Raw genomic sequence first — 12,020 nt, 5'->3', positions numbered from 1 at the left:
CAAGTCCATCTGGGCCCCAACCTCCCTCTGGCCTCTCTCTTCTTATGCTTTCACCATGGTGACCTCTTCATGCCCATGAGTACCCCCATGTTCTCCCACCTCCAGTTCCTCCTGGGCCTGAAACATTCCCCTGCTCTGGCCTATCTAATTCTTCAGATTATGATTTCTTGGTTACTTCCTTGGGGATGGCACCCCTTGCATGATTCCAAATTCCCTTGCTATGTGATCTATGTGATAACTGAGCTTCCTTTTGTGAAACTCATCAAGTTGTGTCTGTTTTGTCTGATGGACTGTATGTGCCAGAGGGCAGGGATCCATGCCCACCTTCCTCACCACTACCCTCCTGCCACTTAGCACGGAACCCACTGAGTACACGCTCCCTGCCTGGCAATTTCCTACTCATCCTTCAGATCTCACTTACCCACCATGTTCTGGGAGACAGCCTTCTCTGAGCACCCAGACTTGGGGGCACATTCCTTTACATAGGCCCACAGCCTCGCACTTATCACAACTGCAAAAGCAACTGGTTTTACTACGCCTCCCCGTTAAATTTTTTGTCTTTCTCTTTGCCCCAGCAGTTAAAACAGTACTCGTCACAACACTCCCTTCAGGTCAGCCCACAAAAATTTTTATGATGATCCCTAAAATTGTATGCAAAATTCTATGTGCATGTACATTTTTCTAAAGAATAATGGCTTGTGTTGAAGTTTCATGGGGGTCCAAAACCTGAAAGAAGTTAAGAACCTTCCCCTGGGAGGGGTGCTTATGTGGCTCAGTCGGTTAAGTGTCCAACTCTTGATTTCAGCTCAGGTCATGAGGTCAGGGTTTGACACATCATGCTACATTGGGCTCTGCATTGACAGTGTGAAGCCTGCTTGGGATTCTCTCTCCCTCTCTCTCTGCCCCTCCTTGGCTCTATCAAAACATAAACATAAAAAAAGAAAAAAAGAACTGTCCCCAGGAGCTGAAGACTCTCTCCTTCAAAACAGCACTGCCAACCCAGACTTCTACTATGCAAAGCCATCCCCACTCGGATACAGGTTCCAAAAGGCAAGGATCTTTATCTGTTTGGTTCACTGATGTGTCCCAAATGCCTGGAATGTTGCCTGGCCCATGCCAGGTATAGGTGTAGAAAGACCATAGTCTCAGACAAATTGTCAATAGTTGTGAGAACCGTACATGTATTGGTTAGCTATTGCTACATAACAAATTACCCCAAAACTTAATGGCTTAAAACATTTAGTATCTTGGTTTCTCCAGGTCAGGAGTCAGGGTGCAACTTAGAGGGGTCCTCTGCTTCAGAGTCTCTCACAAAGCTGTGAAGGATCAGCCAGGGCTGTGGTCATCTGAAAGCTCGACTGGAGGAACGTCTGCTTCTGAGCTCACATGTGTGGTTGTCGGCAGGATTCAGTTCCTCTCCAGCCGGAGGGTGCCCTGTTCCTTACCACATGGGTCTCCATGGGGGCAGTTACGAGATGAAGCTTGCTTCACCACAGTAAGCAAGAGGAGAGAGAGAGAGAATAAGAAGGCCACTACAATCTTTTGTACCTTGACCTCTGAAATGGCATCCTGTCACCTGTGCTGTGCTCTGTTAGAAGCAAGTATGTAGGTCTGGTGCACACTCAAGGGAAGCAGACTGTACCAGGAATGAGTAGCAACAGGCAAGACCATCGGCCTGCCTGCCTATTCCAGGACATTTCCGTGTTTTCTAGCATCCGGCTCATCTGAAAACCCAGAAGGCGGCACAGACCAACGCCTATGGGTCAAGCAGATGATGAGAAGGGAAGAAATTAGTGGGAATTTTGCTGCCCATCTTCCAGCAGATTGCCACCAAGCATGGATGTAGGCTGACTTGTGAGAGCTTCTAAACTTTCAAAAGAAGGCAAAGCCCAGACTTTCATGAGACGTTTCCTGATTGTAAAACTGTGATAATCTAGCAAAAATACATGAGGATTAGGAGTTCCTGACTTTTCTCTATGGCAGAAAGAGCCTAACCCATCCCCCCACCCTTTGTATGTTTGTTACCTCTCTCCTGTCCCCACCCTCCTGCCCCCATCCCACCATTCACGAGGGCAGGGTCCAAGCAAATTCACTTTGGACCCTTTCTATAGCTCTTTACATGTTACAGCAACAGTCAATATTGTTGAATGAAATTAGAAATTGCTGACCTGTATCTCTTTAAGGAGTGTCCCCTCACCACCCCAATCCTAGAGGGGTGGTTAAAAGTGGGCTCTGTTATCTGAATAAGCTGGGATCCTGGCTCTGTCACTTGCTTGTTTTATGACCTTCAGCAAGTTACTAACTCTTCAGACTTCAACTTCTTCATCTAGAAAGTGAGAATAACTGGGGGCACCTGGGTGGCTCAGTCAGTTGAGCGTTGGGACTTCAGCTCAGGTCATGCTCTCACAGCTCATGGGTTCAAGCCCCGCCTCGGGCTCTGTGCTGACAGCTCAGAGCCTGGAGCCTACTTCTGATTTTCTCTCTCTCTCTCTCTCTCTCTCTCTGCCCCTCTCCTGCTCATGCTCTCTCAAAAACATTCTAAAAAAGAAAAGCAATAAAGTGAGAACTGTACCTGCTTCTGAGTTGTTATAAGGATTAACTGAAACAGTAGACTTATTAATATACCACTGCCACTCACGAGCTATCCTTACTGGCTCCCTGGCACCTCTCCCCTTAATCCATTATCTACCATCATCTTCCACTTCCCACCCAGCTGGCAGCTGGAGAGAGCCTCTGAAATGCCAATCTGTCACTTTCACTGCCAGGGTTTACATCTTTCAACAGTTTGCTGATGCCCTTAGTAGGAGAAAATCCAAAGTCCTTAACACAGCTTCTCAGGCTCTTACAGTGCTGTGCCTGCCCAGCGCCCCCCCCCCCCCCCCCCCCCCCCCCCCGTCTCATCTCTCACCACTACCTCCCTTCACACTCAGCGTCCCAGGCCTGCTGAAGCGGTCTCTGGAACGCTCCACACTTTCTGCCACTGCAAAGCCTTTGTAAGTACCATTCCCTCCAGCTGGAACCTCTTCTCTCCACTCCTACCACCTCTTTGTGATGTTCCCGCTATGCACTATCGTAATTTACGATGTTCCTTGCTAAACCTGAGGGCAAACACAAGATCTTCCTCCGGCTCGCCTCTCCCTAGCACAGAAGCGGCTAATAGGCATTTGTGGAATTGTCTATGGCAGTGCTGATCCTGCGGGCAGACAGCGCCACCTGTTGGCCCACGCTTGCACTTCAGTACCTAGGGAGAAGCTTTCACCTTCCGTTCGCCACTAAGGTCAAGGGACATGGTTTTGAGGTTTCCCCGGGGTCTATCCGCAACAGACAAACAAAAAAGCCAACATCGAGTCCTTAATGTGACAGAGGCAGACACTTTCCTAAGTGTTTTAGTTATTAACATGATTCATTTTCGTAACACTCAGTGAGGTAGGTACCATTAGCATTTTATGGAGGGAATAATTGAGGCACACAGCAGGTAAATGCCTCACCCATGATCATGCAGCTAGAAAATTTCACCCCAGACGGCCTGCACTTTTAAGCCCCAAACTCACTGCTTCTATCGCTTCCTTTGCTCGATGCCTAGAGATCCGGTGAGGTTCCATCCCAGGTATGCACCTTCTACCGTGAAGGCACTCCTTCCAGTGGCATTGGTGTCAACCAAAACCCCACCTGGAGTGACCCACACGTTCTGCAAGCTGCAGTTCTCTGAGGCACTCAGGACAGGAAGGACAGGAAGTCGAGGCACTGGTCTCAGTGAGGCGGCAAAGTGTAGCAGTCAGTCCTGGCCTCCATGTGACCGCTCCTCTCATGAGACCTCCGGCCAGCAACCACCTCTCTGGGCCCCCACTCCCCTATAGGACCCCTTAGCCCAGGTGAGTGGATTAGGTCAGATGTTTTGTTACCATCGAGACATTTTATTTGCATGCACGTATTCCATCCCTAGAAAGAGAATCCCAGGATTTTCCCTTCTGTGTGTTTTTGTCTTGCTTCTTCATGGTCCCCATGACGCCGGCTGAGGCGGTCAGTGCAACGACATCAAACTGGTGGGACAGGAGCAGATTATTCTGCCACTTTTCCGGATCTCTGAGTTGTATCTCAGATCACTCCACACGTGTTTAACCTGCCCGCGAGGCTCACAAGCAATTTCCCCAGCTCTGTGATCATCAACGATTTCAACTTTGCCAATGTGACTATGCTTCATCACAATGAGGAACCGGACGATGACCCTGGAGCATGACCTAGTAAGAACCTGGCGCCTGCCTCTTTCAGCGTTGTTAATGCTCTCGAGGGTGTCGGCCAGGACATTCACGTGCACCATTATGGCAGCACAGAAAGATGGTGGAAAGAGCTACCTCGGACATCATGTGAAGAGTGAGGAGTGCAGTTTCTGATTCAGGTGAGCAGCGAATGGCAGTGGGTTTCACTCAGTCCCCTCCCTGATCACTCACGTCACACCCGAGGCTGGGCCCTTCACATGTTTCGATATTGCCATTTGGAACCAAGGGGTTGGCTGCTTCCTTCTCAAATCCTATCTCCTGTTCACTCGCTCCTCTAAGTATTTCCTTAAGATCTGGAAAAATGCCTGCCTGACTCCACTTAAATTTTAAGCTGTTATTTCAACACATGTATATGGTTAATACTTACTGGGCACTGCCTGTGCCCTAGTCATTATTCTAAAAGCTGTGCACGTGGTACATCATTTAATCTTCCCAACAGCCCTACGACTGTCCCCATTTGACAGATGAGGAAGCTACAGCACAGGGAAGGGACAAGTTCAGGGTCACAGGACAAGTGGCCGACCTGTGCCAGGAACCTAAACCTTCGGACCAGTCTGTGCTTTCAAACACCACGCTGGACCCCCTCTGCTGGTAGAGCCTGTGTCTGCTGCCTCTACCCCAAGTGCCGGCCACACTGCTCTGCATATGGTAAGTGTCGACAAATCCGTTTTAATATATATATATATATACACACACACATACACGTACATGCACAGTCACATCCCAGGGGGACAAACACCCCTTCTTCAACCGGGAGACAGCTCTATCATACTCTGGGCTCCTGGAGCCTCTCCACAAGGAGCCTAGGCCTGGCCGTCTTCACAGATGACACCCAATGGGGGCACTTTTGTTAGACAAGTGGGAAGAGACAGGGCGCACCTCGGGATGTATACCGGCTGGGGCCTCACACGGGCCCAGAGCTCTGCTGCACCCTCTTTATCACCTCTTCATCCTGCATAGACAACTCTGTCAACTTTTTGCCCATCCGCTCATGGATGTCCAGGTACTTGGAGACACAGCGGTCCAGGCACACAGACTCGCCCTTGGACAGTTCTGCTTCCTTGTAGTGGGGAGGCACGCACTTCCGGTGGCAGGCACTGGTCATTCTGGGGGGAAGCAAGGGCAAGGTCAGGTCGGCAGCATCCTGAGGCATACCAGGAACTCGTCATCATTCCTGCCCTGTTACACTGATTTCACCTCCCAAGAAGGCGGTCTAAATCCTCAGTTTGCATCTCAACCATCTCGGAATGTCCTTGACAGTCCTCACGTCATCTGAGCCCACGTTTATGACTGATTATATAGGAACCGTTAGTTGAGCACTGGCTAGGTTCCAGGCATCATGCTAAGTGCTTGACGCAGACTGTTATGCAGTCCCCACGATAATCCTCCGAGGTAGAGGCGCTATCACTATCCCCATTTTACAGATAAGGAAATTAAAACATGGAGAGCCTCAGGATCCCATAAAGCTTAGCTATGAACCCACGGACCCTGACCTCACAGCCTACATCTTAAAATTATTTAAAATATTTGAAAAGTATTCGAACATACAGCTTCCCAGATAAACCACCAAGAGAAAATACCAGGAAGCTTAAGCCGATAAAAACAGCAAACACGTGTGGATTGCCTTCTACGTTTTGGGCTCGATACTTAGAGCTTGTCATACATTTCTTCGTTTAACATTAACAATGTCTCCAGGAGGTAGGTACTGTTATTATCTCCATTTTACAGGAGAACCACCAGTCCAACAATCCAAGTGATTTGCCCAAGGCCATAAGAGCGGTGATTGATGGAGTCAATTTGTTCCCAAATTTGCCATATGGCTGTGGCCACTAGTCTGGAGTCAGACTGATGTACTGGTCCTGACATTGCTATTCACCAACTGTGAACCCCGAGAAAGTTCTTGAACCTCCAGAAGCCTCCATGTCTTCACCGCACAATGGGACAACTAAAGTTAGCCCAGTGGGTCATTTTGAAGATTTTTTTAAAACATTAAGGTGTGAAAAATGCTCAGCACATGCCCGAGGTGGAGTACGAGTTTAAGAAACGTCCACTGCTAAGTGGGCTACGTACTGTTTGTCAAAAGGCAGATGCTCAACTGCTCCTGGAACCTAATCAGAGCTTTAACTGCCCTTCCTGCTCAGCTCCTTCCTCGCCATCAGCATCCCGATCTCATTCTAGTGACCCCATACTGCCTTTGTATTAGCCCTCCACCATGAGGGTCACAGGTGGGGGTGGGTACCCTCAGAAAGGTACTCTGAGAAAGGGTGACCTAGGCTCATTCTCGAAGACAAGGTAACGTGCGGTTGGCTCTTACCTGTTGTACATATCAGCCATCATCTCCACCTCCAGCTCTGCGGCCAGCTGCTGGGCCCTGAGCGGATCCATCTCAGCCCTGCACCGTGGAAGGGATCTCCTTCTGGCCTCCTCGACCTGGGAGCAGACATCACCGTTAGCGTCCACCCCTCCCGTTCAGTTTCCCATCCCAGGGGATGGGGGATGTGGAGGAATCATAGGACACCGGGCGGGCAGGAGCCACGGACCTCAGTGAGTTTAACCACCCCATCTCACAGATGGGGAAACTGAGGCCCAGAAAACACTGCCTAGCCCAAGGTCACACAGCGCATCAATGGAGGGCCTAGAAATCGAGCCCGGGAGCCCTGACGCTCAGTCCCTCGTGGCCACTTCTATCCAGGAAAAGATGGGGAGCCCGGAAAGAAACACTAAACCGCGGGCCTGAACCTCTAGGGCGCTGGGAATTCGATCACACGCGGAGCGAGGGCGCCCAGGTCCCGGTCCAGAGGCTGCACCTCTGAAATGGCGGCGACATTATCAGGGTCACCTTGAGTCGAGAGTTCACTTACCACGGCCTGGAGCCGGTCTCAACGCCCGCAGTGACCCCAACTTACAGCAGATACTAGGAACTCACCGTAAAACCAGGTAGGCTAAGGCGGAAGCACGTGGGTCACTTCCGGGAGGGAAGTCCCGCCTCTTTGGTCGGACCCGCTTCCGGAATGAAGTACCAGCGAGGTGCGCTGTGAAATCCGCTACCATAGAGAGGGAGCCGCCGGCCGCGGCTGGAGGCGAAGACGCCTTGCAAATGCTAGAGAGGACACCAAAACACCATAGAGGCTTGGGCGGAGTGCAGAGCGCCTGCAGCCTGGCTGTCAAGTCCCTTGGGTGATCGCGGGGAGGTCTGAATTTAACTGTTCCGGAGGAAGGGTCGCGGGGCCGAGCCCGGTGAGCCTCGCCCGCACCCCCCGGAGAGTTGACGCCACGGCAGCAAAGTAGGCGCGGGGAAGGAAAGCCGCCCCCCAAAAGCAGTTCTGTTTGTGCTGCACATTTAGGTCACCTGGAACGCTTTAAAAGACCCCGAAGCCCATGCCTCACTTCATACCAATTAAATCAGAACTCCCGGGAATAGGTTGTAGGCATCGATAAATGTTTCAAATCCTCCAGTGCTCTCTGTGCAGCCAAAGTTGAGAACCAACGCTCCGAGACACTGGGAATACCGCTGCATGTAGGTGCTAAGATTTCTCTGGGATTGCACAGAGAAGCGAGGCACGGTTCCTGCTCACAGAAAGATGAGACATGTGTACGGTCTGTTTTATGCAACTTCTGTTAGACGCCCTGGGCCATGAAAAGGTGAATAGGAGCAATTTTGGCTGCCACCAGAGCTAACCTAGTGTATTTGAACGAGGGAGAAGGAAGGTACTTGTGAACGCATCTTTCCAGGTTCCATGTGTTCCTAGATCTGCACCCCGGCGCAACAAAAATCCACCCCAATCCTTTGATTTTTCAAGGGATTTCCCAGTAAACGAAATTTAGAAGATGCAAATGAATGGTGCAAGCATACACTGCCCGTTGGAGAAGATGGGCTAGACATATATGATTGGTCACTGTTTGCTTCCCTGGTTCCCCGGGAGAGTCAAAATTTTTAAACACCGGCCCTCCTTTCTGCTGTAAGGACTCATCTTTCTCAAACCCTGTGCCCCCATACTTTAAAATTAAGGTATGACAGGGGCTCTGGGCTGGTTCAGTTAGTAGAGCATGCAACTCCTTACATCTCCACCCCGTGGTGAATTCGAGCTCCATGTTGGGTGTAGCTCTTACTTAAAAAAATTTTTTTAATAAAACTAAAGTATAACATTTATACAGTAAAATGACAAATATATGAAACAAACTTGATTTTTAACTTTTTAAAAATTTATTTTGTTTATTTTGAGAGAGAGAGAGAGCATGTGAGCAGGGCAGGGGCAGAGAGAGGGAGAGAGAGAATCCCAAGGAAGCTCTATGAGTCAGTACAGAGCCCAGCGACAGGCACAAACTCAAACTGTGAGATCGTGACCTGAGGCGAGACCAAGTGCCGGCTGCTCAACCCACTGAGCCACTCAGGCACCTCGTACATAGTCATTCTTAAGACCACCACTCAAATCAAAATACAGTATATTTCCAACACCTTCAAAAGTTATCTTATGGGGGCACTTGGGTGGCTTAGTCAATTAAGCATTCCACTTCTAATTTCAGCTCAGGTCATGATCTTATGGTCATGAAAGAGCCCCATGTGGGGCTCTGGGCTGGGCATGGAACCTGCCTGGGATTCTTTCTCTCTCTCTCTCTGCCCCTCTCCCAAATGTGTTCCCTCTCTCTCTCTCTCTCTCTCTCTCTCTCTCTCTCTCTCTCTCTTTCTCTCTCTCACTATCGCTTTTGCTCTCTCTCTTAAAAAAAAAAAAGTATCTTATGTTCCTTCCCAGTCAATAACCCCTCTCCGAAAGTTAACCACTGTTCCAACTTCTTCTTTTTTTTAATGTTTTATTTATTTATCTTGAAAGACGAGAGAGGGAGGGAGGGGCAGAGAGAGAGAGTGAGAGAGGAAATCCCAAGCAGGCTCCGCACTGTCAGCATAGACAGACATGGGGCACGATCCCACAAATCGTGACAGTGTGACCCAAGCTGAAACCAAGAGTCGGACGCTTAACCAACTGAGCCACCCGGATGCCCTATTCTGACTTCTGTTGCCCACTCTTGAACTTCATGTGAATGGAGTTATACATTATTTTCTGGTTTGTGCCCGGCTTCTTTAGCTCAATGTTGTGTCTATCTTTTATTCTTTTTTTTAATGCTGTCTAGTGCTTGTATGAATAAGCTACAATTCATCTATCCATTCACCTGTTGATAGACTTTGGGGTTGTTTCCAGTTTGGGGCTATTATGACAATGCTTCCGTGAATATTGCACACATATTTTAGTGGACACATGTTGTGCTGGTTTTTGCTTTTGATATTATAGCCAACATATTATGGAATGTTAAGAAAGTGCATGGGAAAAGGAATGGGTTCTTACAAGAGTTATCTGCTTCCTTGATGGGATTTTTATTAGGTGTTACAAAAGGTTACGTACTGTATGATTCCATTTAAATAATATTCTCAAAGTGACAAAATTATAGAGACAAAGAGATAAATGGTTACCCAGGGTAGAGTTGCTGTGTGTGGGGGGGGGGCGGGGTGCATATAAAGGGGTAGCACAGGGAGAGCTTTGTGTTGATGGAATGGCTATGCATCCTGACTGTGGAGGTGTTTATACAAATCTAAGCATATAAGATGTCATAAAACTATACAAACCATTGTTCCAGTGTCCATTTCCTGGCTTTGATATTGCAGATGGTTATGTAAGATTTAACCTTGAGTACTCCCTCCATGTTATTGGGGCACCTGGGTAGCTCTGTTGGTTAAGCATCCGACTCTCGATTTCAGCTCAAATCATGATCTCATGTTTTTGAGTTCAAGCCCCACATCAGGCTCTATGCTGACATTGTGGAGCCTGCTTGGGATTTTGTGTCTCCCTCTCTCTCTGCTGCCCCCTTCCCCAAAGCATGCTCCCCTCTCAAAATAAATAAATGTAAACAAATAGTTTACACAGCCCTAACCTTCCAGAATCCAGATACACCATCTTTGGAATCCAGACACATCATCTACAGTTGCTGACCCCTTTCAGCACCACGCTGAACCTCTGGCCTCTCGCTCTACCGTGTTCCACCCCTTCCGAGCCCCCCAGCCTCCCAGAAGGGACTTGTGTATTTGTGACTCACCGTGGAACAGTATTGTCCTCTTGGTTGAGACCTCAACCCCAAAGGAAGGGATGCTGGCTTGTCACCCGGAATCTTACATGGGCCCTGACCACTCATGAGACGTGTACAGAATACAAAGACAGCCCAGGTGGACTCCTTTGAGATGAGCAGGAGACGAGAGAGTTAGACCGTCCATGGCTTGAACAGAATGGCCGTTCTATGAGCTTGGAGACAAAGCGGGCACAGCCTTGATCGCTGTTATCCTCTGTCACCATTCCTCATCACTTCCCCTCAACTTCAGCGCTGACCATCCTGTCCAAGCCACCACCATCTTGCACCTGGGTTACTGCAGTAATGTCCTGACTGCTTTCCCCGTCTCCTCTCATGCCCCCCGCCGCCCCCCCCCCAGACTCCATCTATTCTCAAAACAGCAACCAGAGTCATCTTGTCAACAACTAAAGTTAGATCATGTCCTTCGCCACCTGAAAGGGTCCACTGGCTCCCAATCACAGAGCAGAAGCCAACATCCTTACAGTGGCCTCTAAGCCCCACGGGATTGCCCCCTCCCCCTCCCATGACCTTCTATTAACCTATTTATTTATTCAATATATGTTTATTGAGCACCTCATACGAACCAGGCAGTTTGCTAGACCCTGGGCACACAGTCATGAGCATGGGAGATGAAGTCCCTGCCTTCATGGAGCCTACAGTCCAGTGAGAGTCAGATAATAAGGAAATAAATAACCCAGTTTTGGATATCAATAAATATTATGAAGAAAATAAAACAGGCTGAAGTGATGGAGAGGAACTGAAGCCATGGAGGGTCTCCGAGGGAACAGAATTTGAGGTGAGAGCAGCCTGAGAAGGATGAACAGTCTCGCAAAGGGCAGAAGCCAAAAGGTGACAGCCGTGAGTGTGGAAAGGAATGAACTTATTTGAGGGACAGAAAAGAGGCCAGAGTGGAAGGGGCTGGGGGAGGCGGTGGCGGGGATCCCAGGCTTCAACAGCGACAGGGGCGTGCCCTGCACACATTCTCCCACAGTATACCTCTCTTACATCACAGGACACGTTAGAGAAGGCACGATCTGTTCTTCTGAGCAAAAATCCCAACTCAGTACAAAAATGTGTTCAGAGCCTCCTATGTACCCGTCCCTTCAGCTTAAAACAGAATTCAGTCCTGTATTTTCTAGACTCTAAGCCCAGCGATCCATCAGCTTGGGCCATCCCTCCTCACCTGTTCGCCCCTCCCCCCCACCCCCACATCCCTCTGTGCAGTGTGAGCCCCTGAGACACCCCCACTGTGGGCAGCTGTCCCGTTAGGCCCCTCGCAGCCCACCCCTCAGCAGCTGTTTCCATCTGTAGAAGAGTAAAAGACTATTTAAAGGAACATGGGGTAGGGGTGCGGGGGCAGAGGGAAAAGGGGAGTCCCAGCCTGGGCTGTGGACGGGCCAGCGAGGCCAGAGGGCTGGTGACCATATTCCACATGGGCCTGCGGATGGTCTGCGGGGTGACCAGGGCCAGGCAAGTACAGTGGGAAGAAAGGTGGCCACAGGATGGATGCCCCCGGGGTCAGGGCAGGAAAGACGCGCTGTGATTGAAAGGTGCCACCTGTCAAATCTTCACGGGAAATCTGAGCCTCCTAGGCCAAGGGAAAGTGTTGTACCAACAGGGCAGTAAACA

At 49.5% G+C, this 12,020-nt stretch overlaps 1 protein-coding gene across 2 annotated transcripts; it reads right to left on the bottom strand.

The window, feature by feature from the left end:
• Positions 1 to 4,925: 4,925 nt before the first annotated feature.
• Positions 4,926 to 7,283, bottom strand: TIMM10 (translocase of inner mitochondrial membrane 10). Of its 2 annotated transcripts, none has more exons than XM_053203153.1 (3): positions 7,135 to 7,283; positions 6,592 to 6,707; positions 4,926 to 5,383 (listed from the first exon to the last, which is right to left on the bottom strand). In XM_053203153.1, exons 2-3 carry the CDS (start codon positions 6,660 to 6,662, stop codon positions 5,182 to 5,184), a joined length of 273 nt encoding a protein of 90 aa, XP_053059128.1. In that variant the 5' UTR covers positions 6,663 to 6,707; positions 7,135 to 7,283; the 3' UTR covers positions 4,926 to 5,181. The 2 variants fall into 2 exon arrangements, with proteins under 2 accessions (XP_053059128.1, XP_014932957.1); XM_015077471.3 differs by having other exon boundaries at positions 7,204 to 7,226.
• Positions 7,284 to 12,020: the final 4,737 nt, after the last annotated feature.

Source organism: Acinonyx jubatus, chromosome D1 (genome assembly GCF_027475565.1).
Source record: "Acinonyx jubatus isolate Ajub_Pintada_27869175 chromosome D1, VMU_Ajub_asm_v1.0, whole genome shotgun sequence".
Taxonomy (NCBI): domain Eukaryota; kingdom Metazoa; phylum Chordata; class Mammalia; order Carnivora; family Felidae; genus Acinonyx; species Acinonyx jubatus.
This window is presented reverse-complemented; position numbering and strand designations above follow the sequence as displayed.